Here is a 26,917-nt window from a genome sequence, read left to right as displayed (position 1 = left end):
CCATGTTTGGTGCCCTACATCGTTTTTGCACATCTTTCCTCTACTGCTCTTGTCCCCATTCTTGTTTTCTCTCCTAAATTCTCTGTGCCAAATCACAAGGCCACTGGCATACAGGGAGAATTTAAAAGGTCAGATAGGCTTTTTTGCTCCTGACCGCTATTCCAATTATGCTATTCTATAGCAGCTCTAGAATTAGCTGGAGTCACTCATTGTTTCTACCAACAGGCACCCAGGTGGGGGGGGGACCAGAAAGAGATTTATGGGGACAAGTTGAGTTTTTAAAGAATTATCTCACTGAATCCACCGAATCCAATCAAGTCCTCCTCTGATGCCTTACTTTTACATGAAGACAACCCTGAGTTCTTCTCCAAAGCTGTGCATACTAAGGCTGGAAGGAATGGACTGAGAGTACAAGTGCATTTGAATGCAGTTTTATTTTTCTAGCTTTTTTTAGCAATGTGATTAATATGGAAATATGTTTTGCATGATTTCACATGGATAATGGCTATCATATCGCCTGCTTTCTCAATGGATGGGGGAGGGGAAATGGGAGGGAGAGAATTTGGAACTCAAAATAAAAACAATAAATAAAGAAGGAGGGAGAGAAAGTACAGGCCCAGTGCCAGTCACTGTATGATAAAGATCTGGCAATAGACTTTGTACCAGACATCTGAAGACCAGCCAAACTAATAACTTGTTGCTGGGGGCGATTTTTTTTGGGAAGAGGTTCAACAGTGATTTCATCAGCTCCCTCCACTCATGTACAGAAGTGATTTATTTGTAACTTACATAGTTATCAGGGACACTTAGAAGTTAAGTGATTTGTCCATGGATACAGTGGATGTGTTAGAGGTAGGACCTGAATGCCAATCTTCCTGACTTCAAGACTTGCCTTCTCTCTACTCCACGGTGCTTCTTTTTAATAATAAGAGTTGATATATTTGTAGAGCACCTGCAGGCTTAGGGACCTCAGAGGTCATCTAATCCAACCTCAAAATCTGCACACCTTCAGTTCTACCTCATAACAAGTAACATAAAGAGGCACATATATCAGGGAGGGCTGGGCAAGTAGAGAATTAATCCCAGAGAGATTCTGTCCTGGTCCTTAGCTTGGTTAGCTAGCTTAGCCAGTCATTCAGCTATGAACAAATGGTGGACCCAGGATGAAAGATGGCAGCCCCAATACATTAGCTGTCTCTGCAATTAGAAAACTGCACTGTTTTCTCTGTAGTTCTTCTAATGTCAAGTTCCCACTACCTTTTGTTGCCTTACTATTTTGCAGAAGAAACAGGCTGAAAAATTAAAGAATTTTGCTACTGAGTTCTTCTTAGGGTTTCTGGACAGAGAAGCAATCAGTAACTGTAGTACCATCAAGACAGCTATCAATTTCTCCTCTTCATTTAGCAATGAATAAAATAAAATAAATAAAAGAGAGAGACTCACTGCAGAATCCCATCCACATTCCTGATTGGCTATTGTGTCTGACCTTGATAAATGCCATAAGCTTAGTACCTATATCATCACACTGTAAAATTTTTAGAGGAAACAGCAGAGATCTCTTTTGACCCTGTGAGCAGGGAATATGAAGCAATATGTTGAAGACACTATTTTTTTCCCCTTAAACTTCCTTACTGTATGTCTCTTTAAATCATCTTATTTCTTCCTACCCACTGAATTATTTTGACCTTCCAGGTCTGATCACACTATATGTCAGATTTGACATATCTGAGCAATAGACAGGAAGTTCATTTATTAAAAGAATTTTCTTTCAGTAAAATGCCATCCATCTTTAAAGAACATGAAACATCTAAGAATATTCTAAAAAATAATTTTCAGCTATAAATACTTATCTTTTCCTAGGTTCCACATATAACAAATGTTAACTTCCATCACTGTATTTTACTTTTAAATTTAATACCTGAGTTAATTAATACCTCCAAAACTCACAAATAGGCAATGAATTCCAAAGCACCGACATTAACTTCTGTTTTACTTTTAAATTGGAAAGCAAATTATTACCTTTCTGTGATGAAGTTGCACTTGATTCTCCTTCTTGTGTACTTTCTTTCTGAATATTCACTAGATCTGTTACTAGAACCTCAAGTGATTTATAGTTGTTTCCAGATGATTTTATCTTTTCTCCCATAATTTTCTTAATCTCATGAAAACTGAAACCCATTCGGATTGCATCTTGGACCAAAGGATTCTGTAACATGATTTCATCTGAAACGAAAACTAGAGATGATGAACAATAACCTAGACTATAATCCTAGTCAGTCAATTGCATTACAGTTATAATAATTCAAACTCACTAAGAAAGTTATAGTTTTACCAGACTGTAAAATGCATCATAAAGTAAAAATCATGAAAATTATTTGGTTTAAAAAAATAGATTAGTGAAAGATCAGAAGAGCAAGACCTAGGGAAATGACATTTGACAACTGCTAGGTAAACCAAAACAGTTTAGCAGAAAATAGATTAAGACTAGTATTTCACACCACACTCTACAGTAAGCTTCAAATGGATAATGAAATATAAAAGATAATTTTAATAAAATACAGGAGAACTAAAGGAAGTACCCATGAACTGTTTTAGGGAGAGAATTCATAATCAAACAAGGAATGAGAGATCACAAAAAAAGAGATAATTTAGATGATATAAGACAAGGCAGCTAGAAGAAGAAAAGTTATGGGGATGAAGTACGTCTTTGGATCAAACATTTCTGATAAGACTCATTTCCAAGATATACAGGGAATTGATACAAATATATACACAAAAAGTCAATTAGTCCATAACAGATAAATAATCAAAGAATATAAACAAGTTCCAAAAAGAGAAACACAAACTATTAACAATCAACTCTACCCACAAGCAGGCTGCCAGAAAGATTTAAGAAACTATTTCTAGAAAATAAAGGGCATGTATGAGAAAGTTTATGCCAAATCTCCTTAAACTTCATAAATTAAAACTGAATGGTACAGTTAAAACGTTAAGATACTGGGATATAAACAGTTTTTTGGTATTTTTCAAGTTTCCTCTTACACATATAAATAAAACTCAACATTATGTTAAGTTTTGGTCTTAAGATTTAAGAAACTTATTGAAGAGAACAGATGAAAGCAAAATAGGCCTGGATGGAGAAATATTCAAGGTACTGGCATTATGTAACCTGCTAAGTACAAATATTTCCATCTTTGAATAAGGAAACTGAGGCTGAAAGAAGGTATGTAACTTGTCTTTAAGTGCTAGTAAGTGCCAGAGCTAGGACAATGGCAAAAGGAGCTTAAATTACAGCAAGAGTTCAAGGAATGCTTTGTTCCCACTATGGTGAACTAAATATTAGAACTGGTTACTAAGGCAGGTCATGGACTCTCTGTATTTGGAAAGCCTTAAAAATATAAGTTGCACTAGATGACCTCTAGAAGGTCCTTCTAATTTTATGAAATGTATATTAATACATTCGAGTATAACTGGAACTTCATAAACAATAAGAATTCATTTAATATGCTTATTTTAGCTCCTTAGGCACTCAAAAAATTTTAAAAGGAAATTCAACCCTAAACTCATTTATTAATATATTTTACTAATTTGTCATGGCTGCCAAACTATACTGAATATTTTACTGTAACATGCTTTTGGCACATCAGCTTTATGTAACATTCCACATATTGTCCATGCCTTTTGCAACTCATATTAAGTAACAACACAATAGCTCTCTTGTCTTTCTCAACCATATTTATGAATAAAAACTATTCTCCTTTGTAAAGAAGATATGAAATAAATGCTGCCACAACAAGTACAGGAAATGGGAATTGTCAGATAACTGAATCCTAAATTAAACTTCCTACTTGTCACTTTTCTGAAAGCTAACAAAGATACAGGAGAGTCAGAAAACCCAGATTCTAATTCTAGATCTGCCTTTACCAGCTACTTTGAGCAAACCCCAACCTCTGAGTCTTTGATTCCTTATCCATAAAATAAAGAAATTAATAACCTTGACTGCTCACTTCATGGGGTTATTATGCGGATCAAATAAAGTGGCCATAGCATCCATGAAATGGATAAAAAGTCATTGTGATGATGAATAAAAATTAAAAATCTAGAATTTTTTCCAACTTCATAGAATCAGTATCTTTTGTCAATTTTTAGTCTAAAAAAAGCACACATCAAGAGAATATAATATACAGGTATGCACAAAAGGGAAAGAATGAAAATCCCTACTTTCCTTCAAAACTCAAGAACCAGGTTCTACATAAGGCCTTTTCTGATTCCTACCCCCTCTTCCCAGTTGCTTGGGACTCCCCAGCCATGAAATTACCTAGTATTTACTTTGCATATATTTTGTATCTATTTATATAAGGAATCTCAGAAGTCTTAGCATGGTTTTAAACTTTAATAGCTTAAACCTGTGTAACCTTTGGAACCCCCCCCCCCCAAGCACCTTGAATCCAAGTATTGCTCCATTTTGGGATTTGAATCCTTATCTCCCAGCATGGCAGCTGGCACATAGTGGGCACTTAGTAAATACTGAGAAGCTTTTCATATGTTCTGAGGAAGTTCCATCCATTTCAGTTCCCCCCCTCCCCCGACAATGTAAAGTCTTTATCCCCCCACTGCTAATCCCGGATTCTAAAGCCTGGATTCATAACGGACATACAATCTGTGATGAATATCCCCACCAGCTGCTCACTAAAGCCTCTGCATGTGGTGATGGGGATCTGGTCTTGTCAAGACCTCGTGAAAAAGGGGAGGGGGGGTGAACTCATAGCTAGCACAGGATAAAGGCAAACTCAGCTGTTAAAGCCAATAACTATGGTGCATGAACAGAATAAACAATTTCAAGTCTTGCCAAGAGAAAAGTGCTTGAATGGCTCTAGACAAGAGCAACTGGAATACTTTATTTACTCCCCCATAAGTGAGTGCCACGTGTGGCGTGTGGGAGAAAGAAGTGCCTTATAGATGCTCCTTAAGCAAGCTATGGCATTCTAAGTATTAGTAAACTGAACTTTCAGAGGATCTCCTCAATTCTTAATACCACAAATATAGCAGAGTAGTTATTTTTATTATCTTCTCCATAAAAAAGATCAAATAATGAACTGATAGAACTACTTAAGGTCACTTAAGTAACTTAAGGAAGTTACTCACCAATTTCTTTAGTTACTGATGAGGTCTTTTTCGTAGATTCAGCCTAAATAGAGATAAGAACTCTGATTAGAATTCTTTTTGTTAGAAGCAATCATTTCAAATTATATATACCACAAATGTATAAAACCTGCTTTACTCAACATTCATTCCATGAACTGAGTTTTATGTTTTAGATTTTAAATCTTGTTCAGAAAGTCGTTTTGTCACTGTTAGTTTATAAGATAGGCTACAAGACACAATCAAGACTCTGGGGCACTTTTGGAAGAGCCCTTGATTTGGGCAGGAAGGAAGCAAGCAAATTTTTTAATTCTCTAAGATTACATTCTGGCTCATAATAATCACATCATCCTAACATTTACACATTTGCTTTAGGTAGAAAAAAATGCATTTTTCAAAGTCTTCCCTACATCTCAAATGCCATACTGTGAATTTAACAGGAAGGAAAAAAAAATTATTTGATAAAATATATTATTTTACAAGACTTACCACAGAATTGTCAAGTGGATGCACTAAATGAATATTGTTGACGTATTCCTGGCCCTTCTCTTCTAACAGATATTTACATCTATAGAATTAAAGGTTAAGCTTTAGTACCAATGGACAACTTGTAAAATTATAAATAAGTTGAAAATCTATACCATCTAGTGTCATTAATTTGCTTTTAGACATGACTAAGTAAACAAATAAGCACTGGTGACCCATTAGATTTTAAGAGTAAAAATATATTCTATTTATTACAACATATATATTAAGATATATTATTAGAGCAATAAATGTTGTCACTTAAGAATATTCCATTTGTGAGCAAGAATGTCATTAAATTAGCACCACAGAAGTATACTCTAAAGAGTTTCCTATTAACAGAGTCTTATCTAAAAGGCTGTCCAATTAAACATTTCAAAGTAATTCTGTAAGCTTTTTAGCCTTTATTCTTAGTGTTAAATTTTATTTCTCAATGGTCGCTCTGAATCTGAAAGTAATTTATTTCAAATACTCAAAACAATAGTATAAAAGGTGCTTAGTAGTACTGAATAATCAATCAACTATTCAGCTTTCCTCTTCATGTTCAAAGTAGATGATTCTAGCTACTAACCAATTCTATTTTCGTAACCTTTAAAATCTGACATGTCTTACTGCAAGGGGAATTGGCTGTTATTCGACTATGCAAAAAAAAAAAAAAACTGCCCATGCAAAAAAAAAAAACTGCCCATTATCAACAAATCTCATTTTTTTTTTTGCAAATTAAGAAAAATTCAATTCCTGAAACCCTCCATTTTGTGGTATTTTTGTTTTGACAAACAATTCCTAACAAATTCCACATCTCTCTGAACACTAAATCCAAACCCGTGATGCTCTTTCATGCTAATTAGGATCATATTTTGATTCTATATCTCTACCTACACAAGAGTTTTTCTTCTGAAAAATATATTTGAAGGGTAAAGATGGGCAATTCTATTTTTGGTTCTGGGGAATCTTTCTGGGAATTCTGGAATTTATCATATTTGAAGAGAGTCTACTCCAAAGAAGTATTTACTAATCTGGAGAGTAAGAAGTTTGTACCTCTGGATGGGAGATGCATAATTAGTCATAACAAAGGATGAACATTTTAGTAACCAGAGACCATATCCTGTAAAGTAGGTGACCTGATTTTTATCATTTGGGCATGAAATCCATGCTTTTTTGATGGCAAGAATATTTAATAAAGTAGCAAGGATTAAGTCTTCGAAGTGTAAATACTCCACCTCTCCTCCTGTTACCATATGAATATTTAAGCAGTTTACCCTGGATACCACTTAGCATGTTGCTCCCAAGGGTCTTCATTGGGTTTCCAATCATTAAGTCCACCTCCACAATGAAAGCATGCTACTTTGTCATGGTCACCTGAGAAAACACACAAGCACAGATACACATGCTTATGAAGTGGCAACTTGCACAGAAACATCAGTTTTCAAAAATGAAAAACTGACTTTCTGCTAATATACAAAAGAGCTTGCTTTAAAAAAAGATTCAAATAACTGACACATTTATGTAACCTGGGGAAGAAATTCTCATTTATTATTTAGACTAACTTGCTTTGTTAGGTAATTTTAAGTAGCTAAATAATAAAAATTTATGATGCCAAATTCAACTTTTTATTCAAGAAGATGTCTAACATGTTACATTTGTGCTTTTAATATTTATAATTCTCACTTGGGAATATTCAGCCTTTGAGCAAGCTGATGATTAAATTAGCATGCTAGTAATCTAAAGAACATATATTACAAGTATTCATGAGATTCCACTAAATGCAGAGGAAGGCAGGCGGTATAATAGAAAGATTTGAGTTCAAATCTAGCCTCAGACACTTACCAGTTGTATGACCCTGGCATCACTTAATACTGTGTCTATATCAGTTTCTTCAGCTATAAAATGTAAGTAGCAATGGCACCTTCTTTCTTAGGATTGCTTTGAGAATGAAATAAGGCAATATTTGTAAAACACAGTGACTATGATTATCTATTATTCTCTACCAGAATCACTCTAAAATTGTGTCTATGACACTTGCAGTCAATTTAGGTTTAAAAAAATACCCCACAACTGTAAACTAGCTAGTTAAGGGTTTGTGAATAAAAATCAGAATAATTGATATATTTTTAAGTAAGTCAACCAGATTTGATTTGGAATTATTTTGTCTAATACTTAGAGAAAGGAAACAGGAAAAAAAAGGCTAATTTAATTAAGAAAGAAAAAGACCAATGTAATTTAAAAAGTCTTCCTGAAAGTTAATATATGGATGATACTTATTGAAGCTAATCCAAAGTCCTCATACAGAGGGAACTGAGATCTAGAGGGATTATCAATTGCCCTAAGATATCATTAGTAAGTGGCAAAGCTGGGTGGGGAAAGAATCCAAGTCCCTGACACCCAACCAATCCAGTGTTATTTTGGTTTCTCAACTAACTGCTTGAACCTTATATGTGGCAGGATTTCTCTTTAAAGGAACCTGGTTTGGGGCAGCTAGGTGGCCCAGTGGATAGAGCACCGGCCCTGGAGTCAGGAGTACCTGAGTTCAAATCCGGCCTCAGACATTTAATAATTCCCTAGCTGTGTGGCCTTGGGCAAGCCACTTAACCCCATTGCCTTGTAAAAAAAAAAAACCCTAAAAAAAATAAAGGAACCTGGTTCCATAGCATAGTACCCCCTTTTCTTGAGTAGTTCTACATATCAAAACCAGACAATCTTGATAGGGGATCATTTGCCATCTCAACTTAAATGGGAAGGTAACTAGCTCCAAACACCAGAGCTGATTTTAAATCATGGATATAGAAGACCTCCCCTAGAATATATTAAATGAGGATAAACATAATAAACCACTCTACTGTGACTGTGCTTTCTCCATAAACATAAATGTTAACATTACAAAGCCAATATAACTGCCCATAGAATTGAGCTGAAATAACTTGAGTATTAAACTGACATGGTTATTAAGTATTTACCAACTCAGGGGGCAAACCTTTCCTTTTCTTCCTCCTTAAAAAAATTTGAGTAATTTTGGAAAGATTAGTTTAGCTTAATAATAAAGTTTACCTAAAGCATAAAATCCAGCTTTTGCAAGCTGCTCCTTGTTAACTGAGTATTTCCACGTTGCAAAGGTAATGAGTCGTACTTCGTAATCTGCCATGGCTGTATTCCTTGGGAGATGGGTAGAGTTTGGACAACTCCTATCACAACTAACATCAGTTTCAATTTGAGTATTACCAACATCCCGTCCCAAAACAAAAAAACACTTGGGGAAATGCCTCTTGTGTTCAGACATTGCTCGATCACATGGTTCCCAATTCTTTAATTTGCCCCCACAACAAAAGCACTGCACTTGATCCTCAATACCCAAGTAATAAAGTCCAGCACTTGCTAACTCCTGTGGGGTAAGGTGAGCATAGTCTGGCCAATTCTGAAAAGATCTCAGTCTAGCTTCTTCATTGCACATGGAAGGGTTTCTTGGAAATATGGTATCTGACATATCAATGACTTGTCCTCTTCTCAAGAGATACTCCGCATAAGTGTCAGGGGGTCTCTCCAAAGCAAAATGATTTTTATTCTTTGAGCAATTTTCAAGTCGGTACTGACAGTTTTGGATCATGGGATTTGGAAACTGTGTAGCATTTTTTTCAAAATGAAAACCGTTAATAAATCTGCAGTTTGGAGATACTTTTCTATGTCTTCCAACTGCTGAGTCTCCAAATTGCCATCTATCTATAGCTGCATGACAACTAAAACACTGTACAGTATCTCCTTCACCAGTATAGAGGAAACCTGCTCGTGCCAGAGTGGATGCTGAAACAGGGCTACTACTTGGAAAATTAGCAAATGTTTTTAATCTATTATTTTCCTCTACAAAATCTTCATCCACATTGATGTCTGGAGGCACACAATTTTTAGAATCTTCAAAACTCTTAAAAGTCATCTTGTCTGGAAGGTGATACTTGTCCGCTTGTCCTAAAAAGAGAGCATTTCATTAAGAAATAGAAAAACAGAAAACTTACAGATTCCTCTGTCAATTTGATTCTATAAATATTTAATAAGCATCTACTATCTAGCAGGTATCTGGCTAGGTGATGCCAAAGCAAAAAAAAAAAAAAACACATAAAACCTGTCCTCAAGGAACTTAAATTCTACTGGGGAGAGGGGAAATACTATATCTACATAAGCAAATATAGAGACACCATGGCATAGTGATGCGGCCCCCAGGGTAATTTTATGCTTTAGTGAACCAAGCCTAGCTACCACAGAGCTCTTGTTAAAATGACAAATCAAAATACATTGTCCATTATTTTAATTAAAACTTTTTTAAAAGTAAGGTTGGACAACCCTGGCATAGTGGATGGAGGGCTGGTCTTAGAGAAGATCTGGATTCTAATATTGCCTTTGATCTATATTGGCTGTGTGACCCTGGGCAAACCTCATTCAACTTCTCAGGACTCCAGGTAACTTGCTAGCCTCCTGGTTTCAGAAGTACTGGCTGGCATTGATATATGGAGATTTCTTATCCAAGAGTTGCCTATATTAATGAAATTAATGGGCTGAGCAACATCCCTAACAAAAGTAAATGTGAGGAACTGCTAAAAAGGAGAGGAGAGGACTAACAACAAAGAAGATCAGGAAAGACTTCACTGAAGAAATGGCACCAGGCTGAGGAGAGCTAAGGAGTTCTAGTTTTAGCTGAAGAAATAAGAAGCCACTGAAATGTTCTGAACAGACTTGGCTGGGCATTAGGAAAATAATTCTGGCAGCTATGTAGAGGATAGATCGGAGAAGAGAGAGACTAGAAGCAGGGAGACCAATTAGGAAGCTATTAGACTAGTCAAGGAAAGAGGTGATAAAGCACTGAACTAGGTTGGTGGCTGTCACACTAAGTGAGCAAATTAATTAATGGGATCAAAATAATCTTAGCATATGTACTACAAGGCAGAAAATGGTATTTTTATTTTCCCTTTGAGGAAAGAGATGGTCAAACCTGCTACTAAATTTAAAATATTTATAATACTGAAGCCCCTGTATCACAATTGTTAACTACATAGTCATTTACTTGGAAAAACATGGTGGTGAATACAGATATTTATCAAGTTCACATACAAATAAATGGACCCTTGCATGGTCAAAGCATTCATATTTAGTTCTCATTTCAAGTCAACAATCAGAAAGTTAAAACAATGAGTCTTTGGAGGTTTCTTAATTTATTCTCTTGCCTAATAAAATAAAACTGTAAGCGATTTTGTTTATAATAACAAATATGACTAGAGCATCCTACTTAGAAAGGGGAGTGGTGAATTAAAGTTTAAACACTATTCCTGACCCTCAGGAATTTCTGTGACCAAAGGCAAGTCATTTCTCCATTCCAATTCTCAGTTACTTTATATGCAAAATAGAGATAATTTCTGATGTTCTAATCTCACAGGGTAAGGACCAAAATTGTTAAGGTGCATAAAGCAACTGGCAAACTTTAGTGTTGTGTAAATATCAGTTGCTCTCTTCATCAAATCTCACAGGTTTTCAGGCATACACCACTGCCCCCTATTGGCTGGGGTTTTTTAAATATTTTAATGGATGTTTAATTTTACTGTTCCTCCAAAAGATGCACATTAGAACACATTTCTTCATCTCTCCATTAGACTTGTATGAGAGATGTTTTCTAATATTGGTCTAAAAACCTGTGCAAATCATATCTGCAGAATTCACCTACTGTATTAGTCTATCAAAAAAGGAAATGAGATTAGTCTGGCATGACCCAACTGGTTTTAGGTAAAGCTATAGTGACTCTTTTTTCTAATCCATACTTTCTTTTAATAATAGTTTGATACATCTCAGTGATATAAACATACCCACTTCAACAATGCCAAAAACAGCCCATCCACACTTTCTGAGCTAATGTAACTCTTAAGTATCTTTTTTCTGGAAATACTCCACAGAGAGTCCACCACCCAAGGTACTAGATGGCCTTCCATGATGGAAGTATTGATGGAAAACATGAGCTTTCTGTTATCTCCTTTGTTACATGAGTATCTCCTTTTCTGATCATCTAACCTTCTTGATATTATCTTCTGATATGCAAATTTTCATTGGAAAGAAAGTGAAGCTATTCCTCATTTCTCCATTGTTGAAGTCAACTACAGCCCTAATATTTCAAAAACCAAAACAATATTGGGGTTTTAAAAGGGGGGCCTTCCCCCCCCCAGAGAAAAGAATTGGGTTCATTTAAAGGTTATTGTACGATTCCCCAATGCATTCCTACCCATTCTCTGCCAGCTATTTAAGTCTGGGCAGGAGTCAGATCACTTAAACATCCAGGACCATATTGCCCTCTGGAGGCTGGCTCAGGAAAAAGAATTCTACCAGGTTTCTTTTGGTTTAAAGTGTTTAAATTGGGTAGGTGAAAAGAATCCCAACCTAATTTCCCAACAAAAATTACTTTTTACCCACTATTACAACTCTGATGTTTATTAGCTATGTAAACCCAATCAAGTCAAGTCCCCTTTGGTGAGTTTGTCCCACAGAATCCTTGCACTACTTACTTAGTTCATAGGGCTGTTTGTAAAGAGACTCTTTGTATCCTTAAATTATTATATGAATATAAGTTTGTCACTCAATTCTGACACCTCCTAGAAAACCCTACTCTGGTGCTTCATTGTGGTACACAGGTGACTAACCAGCTGGGTGAGGTTAAAGTAAATAGAGGGCTGGGTCTAAGGTCAGGAAGACCTCAGATACTAATTAGTTATGTGACTCTGGGTAAATCACTTAAATACCTGTTTGCCTCAGTTTCTTCCTCTTACAAATGGGGTTAATAATAGCCCTCACCTCCCAGGGTTGTTGTGAGGCTCAAATGAGGTAATAATTGTACAGAGCCTAGCACATAATAAGCACTACAGAAATGTTATCTATTTTTGTTGTTGTTAACTATTAACTCTGAGCTCTCAAAGGCTGCAGCAATGGATTATACCAACTGTAGAGTTCTAATATCATTGGATATGCTCATTACCATGCTGGCCATAGAAATTCTCTAGACTGGGGCAGTGTGGTATAGTGGAATGGGATATAGAGGACTGAGTTAAGACAACCTGGCTCAAATTTCTCCTTTGATACTTAGAAGGAGTGTGACTTATGGAGCAAGTTACCTAACTTCTCTCAATCTGAAGCAATTCAAAACCTGCCTACTAAGTTACATATAGACAAGTAGTCACAGCTAGATGGAGGGAGTTCCCACATTGAAAAAAAACGAACACAGATCCTTGCCCTTCAAGGCTATCTACCAAGTCAGAGAAGGGTTGTGAGCTATAGAGGTAGAAGGCATATTAATAAACGTATTAGCTACAGGCAGTAAATTGTATAAACAGGGGCAGGGAGAGGTATGGCAACAGTGGTTACAGCCTCGAATATAGTCTTTAACCAAGAAAAATCCTGGCAGAAACTAGAATGGTGATGTCACAAAACAACGATTATGCCTGTCAGAACAAGTCTGCCTTTGCTTTTCTTTTTTTTTTAAACAAAATAGATAGGTTGTTGTTGTGGCACCATGTTGACACAATCAATATAACCCAGAGGGTCACTAGGCAACTATCAACAACTTCCAATATTATCACAAAAAAAATAATTTTCTTGGGTAATAAAAAGAAAATTACCTTGCTTGAGGTGTTAACAACTCTAATTTACCAATTCAACCAGAAAAAGAAAAAAAAATAAATACTTAAGGTACATTCACATTCCAAACTGGTGTTTTTATTAAAGTCCATTATTGTTGGTTTTTAAATAAATTTTTATTGATTTTTTTTTGGGGGGGGTTATATTGCCTAAATTTTCCCTTGTGTTCCACCCTCCTTCCTGGGAGTCATCCCTTCCCTATATTCTTTTGTTTCAATTTTTAGAGACTGGGTATCCCTAGATCTCTCAGGCTGGAAGTAAAGTAGCTAGTTATGAGTCAAATCTACTTATTGGCAAAGGAGCCATGATTAGTCCTTGCCTCCTTGGCAGCAGGAATTACAGGTGTCACCAAATCTGGCCCTCACATTGTTTTAACAAATGCTCATCTCTACTTGAAATTTCAAAGGGGGAACCATACCTTCTCTTGGTCAAACAATAAAAGAAAGATAGGAATTCATTTATAGTTTTCAAAGTTGTTTGTTTCTTCACTACTGGATATTAAGCCTGTTCCCCACCCACCCACCCCCACAACATCACTGGAAAGGAGAGCTTCTAGAGAAAGATAATACAATATAGACTATCCAAGGGAAGTGGAGATAGGGAAATATTCCAGAATAAAGGTGGGTTATTGAGGACCAGGAAAATGAGACAGACCAAGGAAGAGGAATGGGAGAAAAATAAGTTATGGGTGATATGGATAGAACTGTTGTGCCTACCTAAGTAGCAAAAGAAGGTACCTTCGGCAAGAATTCAGCTAATAGGAAATGAATGCTGAGATGGCAGCTAAGAGGATCTTAAGGATTCTTGGAGTGGTTATAAAAGGGTCTTATTTAAGGCTATAAGAAAAAATAGATTGGGGGAGGGGGGTTGTGAAAATAACAAAAATGTCCTAAGGTAGAGGGAAAGACTAGTGGAAATTTGGTGCCAGGAGGCAGCAGGGGATTCCCGTGTAGCACCATGTTACAATGAGTAGCTTCTGTTAAGTCTCTAAGATCCGACTGGTTTCCATTCTCTTTGGTTTTAGGGAGCGTATTTTAGATTTAAAAAAAAATTCAGAGTTCAGTCACAATGCCCCCAGTTAGGAAAATTCCTTACACCTAGGCAGAGGTGTTAAAGGTAACTTTAAATTTACATCTATTTCTAGTGAACTCCTGATCTCTTTAGGAATGAGGCAAGATTCAGTTTCTTGGAAATCTATGAACAAGAAAACACCAGATTATATTATAGTCTGCATACAGACAAGGGTCCAAAGAGCAGAAATTGGTGAGAGGGGAAGGAAGCTGACCTTTCTGTGACTTTCTTTTTGCCCGAGTTCTATCTCAGAGGCTTGTAGAGGCCCTTTTGCTCCAATATTCCAATCCACAGCCTCAGAATTTCTTCCTCAATTCTAAACTGGTTCCTTCCTTTTATAATCAAATTGCCTAGGTGATCCAGCACACACTTAATAGTCCTGTTCACAGTTCTAATGGCACAGTGGATAAAGCACCAAACTTAGAGACAGGAAAACTTAAAATCCCAAAATTAAATCCAACCTCAGACACTTCCTAGTACTGTGTCCCTAATAAGTCACTTCACCCTGTCTCTGCCTCAGTTTTCTTATCTGCAAAATGTGTTGGGAAACCACTCATTTGTCTTTGTCAAGAAAACTCCAAATCATGAAGAGTCAGAGAGGACTGAACAACAAGGAAAAGGAGAGGGCTTGGGTTTTGGACATGCCTGAATGAAATACTGCCATGAGCGAAATAACTGAACAAGCACAAGAGATGCCATTAAGAGGGGACTGAGTGTAGGGGTGGGGGTAAGAGATAGGTTCTGGTTTTGTTTTTTTGTAAGACAATGGGGTTAAGTGACTTGCCCAAAGTCACACAGCTAGGTAATTACTAAGCGTTTGGAAACCAAATTTGAACTCAGGTCCTCCAGACCCCAGGGCCAGTGCTCTAACCACTTAACCACCTAGCTGCCCTGTAAGAGGTAGTTTCAAACAATGTAAAGACTGACAAATTGCTTTCTATTGGAGGTGGGGGGAGGGAAGGAAGATTGGGGAAAAATTGTAAAACTCAAAATAAATAAAATCTTTAATGAAAAAAGGTACTTTCAATGCCATCCTTAAACGTGAAAAAGGAGTTAGTTGCTGATATTAATTAGGAATTCAATTCAAGCATGTGACTATCTATGATAAGCTATTATATGATAAACCTTGGGGTCAAAGATGGAAAAAAGTAATCAACTCCTCTCAACTTTATAATCTACTGGTAGAACGGGAGGTAGGAAGTGAGATAAGGAAGAGAAAGAAGAGACTCAGAGAGATAAACCCACGGAAGCATAATACAAGATACAAGCAATAAGAAGGGATCACCCAGTCCAAGTGAGCTAAAAAAAAATATGAAAACTCCTTCATTTGGCATCTGAGGAAAAACACCTTGAATGGAGGCTATTGCAAGCACTTAAAATGCTTGTTGACTAGAAGAGGGATTTTGAGAGTCTGATAGGAAGAGGCAGGGAGGAGGGAGTTTATTCTGGGCCTGGGGACAGTAACTGAAATGAGTCATGTGAAATAAAAGTTAGAAAAGTAGCAAGTCAAAGGTGGCTAGCACATGCACCAAAAACCCATCACGCAGTTAATATCACTGACATTATACCTAGAAAGCCTGGGCTATTATCTAAATGGGTTATTTTTATCTGAGGAAGAAGGGGGAGAGGAAGAATTTGAAAGAAAAATAGGAAAAAGGGATTGATTACTAGTGTCTCTGGCCAAGTTATAATGGAAGAAAATACCCCCTCAATATCCATTTGGTAATTGCACTAAAGACAAATTATTTTAGCCTAGAGCAGCTACTTAGTAAAGGTTGTTAGGGGAGACCAAATTTCTAGCAATTTCAAATCCTGAAGCTCTTTTTAGTCTATCTTTTGTGCTACAGTTAGACATTCTGAGAACTATCAAATTTATCTTGTAATAAAAATACTATGCAAAGAACAAAAGCATTACTCGGAAAAGTATTAAGGATTAAGCTTATTAGCATTCAAGTGTGTACCACTTTAAATAAGATTGAATCGAGTGACTTTTTTTTTTTTTTAAATCAAGTTTTCCTGGGTTCAACATTTTAAAAATAATTTACTCCAGGAAGTCATGAGCTCCAGACTTCTGAGTTTGTGGACTGAATGACAGAGCCAAAAACAAAAACAGCAACAGCTTTCTGTCTGCATCAGCCACTGGAAAACAAAACAGGGGACTCTGGGGATTACAGCCAGAATAGATTAAAATGGCTGACCAGAAAAATATCCTTAACAGCTTTGACAAATGCACCTTTGAAAGGAGAGGCTATTTAGAAATATTATTTAAAGGGCCAAAGCAATGGTACAACAGCTACAGTTCAAAATCCACAAAAATGAGAGTAAAACCTTTAAATGTTTCCATGGAGCTCATAAATCTCCTACTTGCTGATTACCCTGTTTGATTATGTTTGCGCCTAGAGGCCTCTGGGTGAAATCTGAGCAATGTGGACTGGCTCATTTAAGGAGTTGTAAATGTTTAATGAATGTTATCTATGCAAATTGAGAGCTTACGTAAGCCTAGCATTTATTAAGTGCCTATTTGCACGTGGCCTTGTACAAAGAAAATTAAAAGGCAAAGAAAATAAAACCACAATCGAAGGATTTAAGGCAAGTAACTCAGAACCTAACACCATATTGACCTAAATCTTTCAAAAGCAATACAAGGGGCGCTCTGGGGTCAAAGTTACCCTGAAATCCCTGGGTTTTCTTCCTCCTGCTCCTACTCCCCAAGCAGGACCTTGCATCTTCATAACATTGACCTCAAAATTCCATCAGGGCCTATTCTGTTCTAGTCCCTCCAGCACTCAGAAGGTGCCTAATAAATGTTGAACTGAATTACAATGATGATGGAAAATCAAGCAAACTCAAAATTCCCATTCATCATCTTGGCCCATACAGTAACTCTTTTTTTGCCCTCTCCAGTCCTATTCATGAGTCATCTTTTGACTCATCCATTTTCCTCCCCTACCTGCCCACCCCTTACCCCATTAGTGGATAAGTACCAGAGTCTGGCCTCTCCTGCAATGGGAGCCTTCCCATCTCTCTAATTCAGGTCACCATAACCTCTCACTAAGACATCTGTAATAATCTAGCTGGTCTGGCCCATTCTTCTCAAATCTCTCTCCTTTCCAATCCATACTGCTGCCAGCTTGCTTTGCAAACTCTAAAGCACTATATACAATGACAGGTATTATTACATTACTTCCTCCAACACCTAAAAAGCTTTCAACCTCCCCTTATCGCCCACCAAAAGAAGCCGAAACACATCAGGCTAGTAATCAAGACCCTATACAAATCCGCCTTAACTTCCCATTCCAGCATCATTTCCCACTGCTACTCTTTAAGTATTGGTGCCCTAAATGAACATGCCTTTCAGTCTGAGATTATTGTTCTTCATTCTCCTGCTTCACACACATCTCTCTTTATAGAATCTCTTTCATGAAGGTTTTCCTGATGAACCATCTGCCCTCCTCAAAAGGCAAATCCCTCACTGGGACAATTTGTTAGTATACCATCAGAACTTGGGAGTTTTACTTTGTGGGTTTTTTTTTTGCTCCTATTTTTCTTGAGTCTGCTGATCTCTTTTAAAAGCCTAGTCATAGGAAATCAAACCTTTCTACTTTCTAAATTATTATATCATTATCATCATGATAGGATTCTGGTCCTTCAATTAAATCTACAACTTTTAAGATTGGGGGAGGTGGCTAGTTGCTGCAGTGAAAAGAGCATCGGCCCTGGAGTCAGGAGTACCTGAGTTCAAATCCGACCTCAGACACTTAAGATTTTTCAAGGCAATGGGGTTAAGTGGCTTGCCCAAGGCCACACAACTAGGTAATTATTAAGTGTCTGAGGTCAAATTTGAACCCAGGTACTCCTGACTCCAGGGCCGATGCTCTATCCACTGTGCCACCTAGCCGCCCCTACCTCAGACACTTAATAATTACCTAGCTGTGTAGCTGTGGGCAAGCCACTTAACCTCATTGCCTTGCAAAAAAAAAAAAAAAAAACCCTAAAAAAATGATAGTTAGTAGTTAAGATTAGGGGCATTTTTTTTCCAAGTGGAAAAACCCTCCTAAGATAAAAAAAAAAGCCCAAGAACCTTTAGAGTCATAAACTAAACAGAAACTTTATCCATATCGTGCAAGAAACTTTCACTTTTGACTTCTTCCTCTCCTTCCTCCCTTGATTACTACAAAGGTCGCTGCTTTGCTCCTTCCAATCTCTTAGATATGCCCACTTCTGAACTTGCTCCCATCCTAGTCAACACCCCAAACTTCTGTTTTCCAATTCCCCCTGCCTCCTATTCTTTCCCACCTTCAATCCTTCAGGTACTGTAAGGGAAAACAGAATTTCCCCAACAATTCTTTTAATCATGTTACTCTTTGCATCTACATCTATCTATAGATAAAGATCGATATATAGATAAATATATCTGCTCCCCATGGTAGGCCCACTTCTTACTTCTCCTACGCCCATCTGGAATATCTTCTTCATTTTCACTCACTGAAATCCTTTAAGTGTTAATTCTGATTTCATTTATATTTCTGATCAGGCCACTTAATAAATAATTATATACCACCACATTTGCTTGCTAATGGTCTCCTCTACATTAAATTTGTCTCTTAACTAGTTCCTTTATTGTATTATTTGAGATCATAAATACACCCGTCCCCCCCCTCCACCTAGAGCAAAGGTCAATCCCATTCATTCCCATTTTGAATTGGACAGAAAGGTTCTTTTCCCATTCAGCACTTGACCAAATTTGACCCTACTTATCTAAGGAGCTCTCCAAAGAGTAGCATTAAGTAGCATAAAGGGATTTGGCACCAATATTGATGCTTCATCCGATTACTCACTAATAACTTAGAAGACCTAAGCAACACTTCATACTTTGGTCTGCTTTTGTTACTGTTGTTCAGTGCTTCTTCATGAGCCTAGATGAAATTTTCTTGGCAAAAATACTGGAGTGGTTTACCATTTCCATCTCTAGTGGATTAAGGCAAACAGAAGTAAAATGACTTGCCCAGAGTGACACAGCCAGAAACTGTCTTGAGACTGCATTTGAACTCATGTCTTCCTGACTCCACGTCCAGCACTTTATCCAATGAGATATCTAGCTGCTTCTATTTGGTATGCTTACAGGTACTTATTAATGCATAAACTTTAGCTATTGGAAAAACCTTAAAATCCACTAAGATAATCAAGTCCCAAAAGGAGTTAGTAAATTACAGCTTTTTTTTAACCTATTAGGCTATTACCAAAACCTCTTGGCTAGGAGGATTAATAACCATTAGACATATCTGGACAAACTTTACAAAGTGCAAGTCCTAGTAGCTTCTCAGATATGGAAACTGAGGATAAAAAAGTCAAGCAACCTTTTTCAGTCACAGTTAAATTCAAAGTCAAGATTTCCACCCAGGTCTGTCTCCAAATTACTTAATACATGCTATTTCTCTAAAATACTTTTGTTATATATTATTTTAAACATAATTTGATATTTTAAATGTAATTAAATAACAATATCTAGTCTGACATTCTTCCCAAAGAAACGATGGTATGTTTTCTTAAAAAAGAAATGACTGGGGGGCAGCTAGGTGGTGCAGTGGATAGAGCACTGGTCCTGAAGTCAGAAGTACCTGAGTTCAAATTTGACCTCAGACACTTAATAATTACCTAGCTGCGTGGCCTTAGGCAAGCCACTTAACCCCATTTCATTTGCAAAAACCTTAAAAAAAGGAATGAGTGCAATTATAAACTCTGACCCTATCAATTCAAACCTCATCAACAGGAAAAACCTGTAGATTAGAAAAGCATTATTAACTCTTTGATTTAAATCAGGGATTCTTAATTTAGAATTTATGAATTTTTAAAAATATTTACAACTGCATTAGAAAACTAATTGGTTTCCTTTACAATCCTATGAATTTTCTTTTATCCACTTAAAAACATTCTTAGAGGGGGTCCAAGACACAAAAAGGTTAAGAATCCTGACTTAAGCTAAGCAATGATGTGTGACATGAATCTCTAAAGGTCCTGTGGTGTAGGCAGGGGTTGTGACTGGTGTGAAGAGAACCTTTTCTTTTATTAATAATGAGAGTGGGGGCAGGGAAGTAGCAGTGGCAGCCCAGCTCTTGACAGAGAATAAAAGGGAAAACAATACAGTAGGAAGGACAGATCACAGAATCTTAGAGCCCCTTCCTGACCAAAGTCCTAGCTCTGACTACTAAGTAATTGTAAGACCTCGAAGAAGTCATTTAACCTTTTTTGAGTCTGTTTCCTTAAATATGAAATGAGATTGAACTACATTCTTGCATCTAACTATTAATTCTTATTAATTAAAATAAAGATTTATTAAATGCTTGCTGTATACAAGGCACTGTTACTAATATAAGGATATAATATCCAAGCAAAACATAAAGAGAATTTGGAGGGGATAAATTACTAGGGTGTCATTATGGGAGGGGTAGAGGATGACAGAAAAATTGAGATTTCATGGAGGTGGGATCTGAATTGGGCCTTGAATAAAGGGAAGGCACAGATGCAATTATGGAGGGGGCATGAGAGAAGGAAGGGAAGAGTATCTAGAATACATTCTTACTCAAAAATTGCACTAATTATACATCTAGAAGGGTCAAAAAGTGAAAATTAATATAATATCAACATGAATATCACTAACTACTTTGTTTAAAAATATTAGTACTTAGTGCTAGGTTCAATAAAAAGAGTGTTAGAAGACAATTGAATATATCCTGAATACATTTCCCACTAGTGAGTTTCAAGACAACCCTCCCCTCTAAGACTAAAGTTTTCAAATCGGCTGTTATTTTCAGAAAACATAAACTAAAAAAAAAACACAAAACCTAGCACACTAAGCTAATACTATAATGCAGTGGTTGTAAAAGCTTTCACTGAATCAGAGGGTTCAATATAATGTTCACAAACTCTTTCAGAGCTACATAATCAAAATTAAAAATGTGCTATAAGATACACAAATAACCTTAGTTTTAATATCTTCTTTACACTGTTTATAGAAAAACTGCAAATTTCTTTATAAACCCAATGTCCCTTTCTTCCTTGGGCTAAAAAGGAATAAGAACTTATAATTTTTCTAATTGGGTAGCACTGTCTCTTACCTAACAAAGGTCAGTCCCTCCTTTATTAGTCACAGGTACTTTCCCCTTTAGGAATGCCATTTGAGTTTAGGAAATATATTAGGAAATAACATCTAGGAATAATAATATTAAGATCTCTATGGATGACAATAAAAAGTTGCAATGAAATATAAATCACGAATGTAAAAATCTAAAATTTCAAAAGGTTTACTTGAACTACTTGAGCTTTTTAAAAATCCTTCTTAATAGAAATTTTAACCTACCCCTTCACAAAAACATACTTGCTCTTATGAGGTTGAAGTCAGACGTTAAAATAAGTCAATTCAATTAGTATTTAGGTAGTCACTATGTGCAGGTCAGTGGTCAAGGTACTAAGGAAACAGAGACCAAAATCAAACTCTCTGCCCTCAAGAAGTTTCGATTTTTCCATTTCCTTTTTTTAAAGGGGGCGGAGGAACATGTACAAAGCAAATTCACCACAAGATTTATCCAAACAATTTTTTTCTTGGGGGGGGGCAATACAGCTCCAACATGAAGAACCGTTTGTTATCAACAGAGGCACTGCAGGGCTGTGGCTGATAATGAACTGTTGCAGAGAGAGAGAGAGAGAGAGAGAGAGAGAGAGAGAGAGAGAGAGAGAGAGAGAGAGAGAATGAGAATAGATGGAGCTTTGGCCTTAGTAATCCACAATTCAGAATCAAAGGGTTTGTAAATTGAGCTGTAATGCAATACTTTAGCATTTTAGTAATTTAATGTTTATTTGATTATTATTCCTAACCAAGAAGTGGAAAGTTAGGGTGGGAAAGACGAGTTCCTAGCCTTGCTTTATGGTTAAGGCAAAGGAAGTATCCCAGGGCATGTCCCATTAGAGAAGAATGAGGCATGATTGAGGTACTCACCTAGCAATTCTCAGCCAGATCAGTTCTACTCCCTAGGCTCACACAGACGGTAAAATTCTTTCCTTCACTGAAACCAAGCATTCAGGTCACTAAGGTTATTTGAATAACTGAAGAAGCCCATTGGCTCAATGAATTATAATACTATTAAGTAATGCTTCTGCGTACAATATGTGCTGGCCTTTAAATCCCAGAGTAAGTTCTGTCAATAGCAGGAACATATTAGGAAGCAGCTAAGAGAAAAACAGCTGCATGTGAAATTAGACTTTCATTCAGAATTTATTCATTTATAGTTTGGTCATAAATAAGAATTTCAAATCCTTATCAATCTATTTATTCTAATTAACTTGAGAAGAAACTGGGGGGTGGGGCACACAGTTCCCATCTATCCCATTTTTAGGAAAGGGAAATGCTGTTATCCCCAAATTCCATACCTAGCAGTTTATTGGACATCCCTTTAAAAATACATTATTTCTTTATATGTTGCTTAACAAGTTACAGCACTAGGCTTCCTAAAATAGTACATTGAACAAACCAATCAAGGAGATTTGAAGCTGCCCCTGCTTTTGGATGAACTGAATTTCTGGAACTCACATTTTGTTACTGAATCTAGACTTCTTTCTGCTAACTGCATCTGTCCAAAAATAGGCTGATATAAGACTGGCCAATATGACAGAAAGGACAAGGATCAATGTTGGAAGGGATGTGGGAAATCTCAGACACTAATACATTGTTGGTGGAGCTGTGAACTCATCCAACCATTCTGGAGAGCAATTTGGAATTATGCCCAAAGGACAACAAAAATGTGCATATACTTTGATCCAGCAATACAATCACTGTGTCTATACTTGAAGAGATTATGAAAAAGGGTAAAAACATCACATACAAAAATATTCATAGCAGTCCTGTTTATGGTGGGAAACAATTGGAAATTAAGTCAATGCCCTTCAGTTGGGGAATGGCTTAACAAACTGTGGCATATTTATGTCATTGAACACTATTGTTCTATTAGAAACCAGGAGGGATGGGAATTCAGGGAAGCCTGGAAGGATTTGCATGAAGTGGTGCTGAGTGAGATGAGCAGAACCAGAAAAACATTGTACACCCTAACAGCAACATGGAAGTGATGTTCAACCTTGAAGGACTTGCTCATTCCATCAGTGCAACAATCACGGACAATTTTGGGCTATCTCTTCGATAGAGAATACCATCTGTATCCAGAGAAAGAACTGTGGAGTTTGAACAAAGACCAAAGACTATTGCCTTCAATTTAGAAAAAAAAATATCTTATTTTGTAATTTTGCTTTCTCTTATACTTTATTTTTCTTCCTTAAGGATATGATTTCTCTCTCATCACATTCAACTCAGATCATTGTATACCATGGAAATAACGTGAAGACTAACAGACTGACTTCTGTTGGGGGGGGGGGGGGGAGGGAAGCAAGAATAGGGGAAAAATTATAAAACTCAAAACAAATGAAATCTTTCTTTAAAAAAAACAGGCTGATACCATCTACTGAATGGTTACTGATCAAAAGTGAAATACAGTTCCTTATCAGTCAATACAGAGTGAGAGAAGGGAAAAGATGAGGACTGCCCCACAAGCAACTTGCTGAATTTAGTCTTAGTATCTCTGCCCTGTAAAAATGGGGTTAAGGGTAACATCACAGAAAGTAGAGTCCTTTTGAGCAAATGGCAATCAACTTTTGATGATTTGTGATACTAGAGGAGAGCAGTGACCTAGATAATCCTAACACCATTTCGTTGGAGGTTAGAAAGAGTAATAGGTGCCATCAGCACCTATTACCTCTATTCCTGCCTTCTGGAGCCAAGCACAACAAATCTTTCCCTTCTTCATGACAGATCTTAAAATACCGGAAGGCAGCTATCATATCCCCACTAAGTCTGTCTCCTCCAAGTTAAACATCTCCGGTTCCTTCAAATGATCCTCTGCTACAGTCCCTTCACCCTGATCACCCTGCTTTGGATATATTTCAATTTGTCTATGTCCTCTGGGAACTTCCTCAACACTCCCAGCCTGATCCCCTAAGCTTCCCATCTCTGGTCAACTCTGCCTCTGATAGAGGACTGATTCCTAAAGGACCCTGGATGGCACTTGGCAAACATCCTCATCTACTCCCTTTCAGATACCTCATAATAGTGTATCCCTATCCCCGTCCTCAGTAGAAAAATATTCTGGACAGGTAGAGACTTAGTCACTTGCCCTTGAACTAGGTCCAGACTTAAGAGAAATTATATTTGAATACAATAATTTTTAAAATTTTTATTTTTACTCTGAACTTAAGAAACACCAAATTGGGCATTTCCAGAGTCAGGAAAGAAAAAAAGAAGATTGTACATATCTATTATGCACATCATGCTTTTCCTTTTATGTATGTAATAAATTCATCAAATTTTGTATGTGATCATTATGTATATAATTAATTCATCACAGAGAAGCTGTCCTGCTTGTCTATGCTTACTAGTCTTCCTTATGTTCCCTTTCCTGCATTAAAGAAAGGATGACTCAATGACTTCCCCCCCAACTTGATCCCTTATCTCTACTTTATGCCCTATCCCCTCTAATTAGAAAAGAAAAAGAAAACCCTTAAAACATATATAATCTTGGGCAGCTAGGTGGCACAGTGGATGGAGCACCAGTCCTAGAGTCAGGAGGACCTGAGTTCAAATTCAACCTCAAATACTTAATAATTCCCTAGCTGTGTGACCTTGGACAAGTCACAACCCCATTCCTTGAAAATCAAAAAACCCAAAACATGTATAATCACGCATAATAAACTCCCACTTATGAGTTGGAAAGCACTGTCTTGTTCTGCATCTTGATTGCATTATATCTCTGTCATGAGGTAGAAAACAAGCATCATTAGTTATATCAGTTATTGGATTGATGAGAATTTTTACATCTTTCAAAGATGCTTGCTTTATAATACTGCTGATTATAAAAATATTTAGTACTTTTAATATCACCCTGCATCACTTCATACATGTCTTACCATATTTCTCTGAAATGATCCATTCTATCTTTTCTTATAGCATAATAGTATTTCATAACATTAATATATCACAATTTATTTAGCCTTTGCTCAAAAGGGTAACCCTTGGTTTACAGTTCTTTGTCACAAAAAAATGCTGCAAATATTTTTTTTTTGTATATATGAATCCTTTCCCACTGTTTTTGATCTTTTTGAGGAATAAAACCAGGAGTAGTATTGCTGAGTAAAAGATATAGACAGTTCATTGACTCTTAGGGTATGATTTCTTTTTTCTTTAAAAAAATGTTTTAAAGGAAATTTTATTGATCTCTTGCTTTTTTATACCATCAAAATTTTCCACAGTATCCCTCCTCAATCACCTCCCAAGAAAGCTACATCAAATATGTAAAATAAATTTTTTTAAAAAAAATCAACAAATACATCAAAAAAGACTGTAAACATATACAATGTACCACCCTCATGGGCTTCCCATCTCTGCAAAGAGATGGGATGGAGTTGTTCATTTCTCTTCTTTAGCACCAAGCTAATTCTCTGTAATTTTGCAACATTGACTTTTGATTGTTAATGTTTTGTGGTTCATCTATTTACATTGCTGTAGTCATGATATTTGTATCCTTTTTTTGTTCTGCCTGCTTCACTTTGCAAATCTTTCTTTTTAGGGGGCAAGACAATGGGGTTAAAGGTCATACAGCTAGCAAGCATCAAGTGTGTGAGGTCAGATTTCAACTTGGGTCCTCCTGATTCAGGGTCAGTACACTATCTACTGCACCACCTAGCTGCCCCTTTCAAATCTTTCCATGCTATAGTTATCAATTTTTATTACACAGTAAGATTACATTCATGTACCAATTTGTTAAGGACTATAGTTTCAGACTGATTTCCAAATGGCTAGCTTTGTAGCTCTATCAATAAGAATATGAGTGTACTTCTCTTGCAACAATTATCATTTTCCTTTTTTGTCATCTGTGACAATTTGATAGGTAGAAGATAGAATCTGGGTTGACTAAATTTGCATTTCTTTAATTATTAATGACTCAAGGTATTTTTTCACTTTTGTTGACATTTCAAATCCTTTCCTTTGAAAATTGCCTATTTGTAGCCTTTGATATTGGGTACTATTGGGAAATTATTATACTTAATAAATTTAAATCAGAGAAACTACCTGCAAAAGTTTTTTTTTTTTCTGTTAGACTGCTTTACAGCTTTTCCAGTTGGGCCAAATAATTGAGTTCTTAACCTAGTAGATGGAGTCCATGAGTTTATGGAACACTATACTACTGTGTTTGTTTCCTTCTATATGATGTAGAATTAATCTGTTCCACTTATCTACTTCTCTATTTATTTTTTTAGATTTTTGCTAGGCAATGGGGTTAAGTGGCTTGCCTGAGGCCACAGGGCTAGGAAATTATTAAGTGTCTGAGGTCCCATCAGAACCCAGGTCCTCCTGACTCCAAGGCCGGTGCTCTATCCACTGCACCACCTAGCCTCCCCCTACTTCTCTATTTTTTAACCAATGTTGAAT

General features: G+C 36.6%; 1 protein-coding gene across 7 annotated transcripts in view; it reads right to left on the bottom strand.

The window, feature by feature from the left end:
* The window catches only part of XIAP (X-linked inhibitor of apoptosis), a 65,264-nt gene that overhangs the window by 6,468 nt on the left and 31,879 nt on the right, over positions 1-26,917 (bottom strand). For 5 of the 7 annotated variants that reach the window (XM_074200212.1, XM_074200209.1, XM_074200211.1 and 2 more), the window contains 5 exons: positions 8,713-9,621; positions 6,927-7,026; positions 5,632-5,710; positions 5,146-5,188; positions 2,020-2,235 (listed from right to left, as the gene is read on the bottom strand). In XM_074200212.1, the coding sequence (XP_074056313.1) occupies positions 2,020-2,235; positions 5,146-5,188; positions 5,632-5,710; positions 6,927-7,026; positions 8,713-9,589 (1,315 nt within the window). In that variant the 5' untranslated portion in view covers positions 9,590-9,621. Of the gene's footprint in view, positions 1-2,019; positions 2,236-5,145; positions 5,189-5,631; positions 5,711-6,926; positions 7,027-8,712; positions 9,622-22,384; positions 22,452-26,917 lie in introns of all 7 variants that reach the window. The other 2 variants (XM_074200213.1, XM_074200208.1) reach the window with 2 other exon arrangements.

The sequence above is a fragment of the Macrotis lagotis genome, chromosome X (genome assembly GCF_037893015.1).
Source record: "Macrotis lagotis isolate mMagLag1 chromosome X, bilby.v1.9.chrom.fasta, whole genome shotgun sequence".
NCBI lineage: Eukaryota > Metazoa > Chordata > Mammalia > Peramelemorphia > Peramelidae > Macrotis > Macrotis lagotis.
This window is presented reverse-complemented; position numbering and strand designations above follow the sequence as displayed.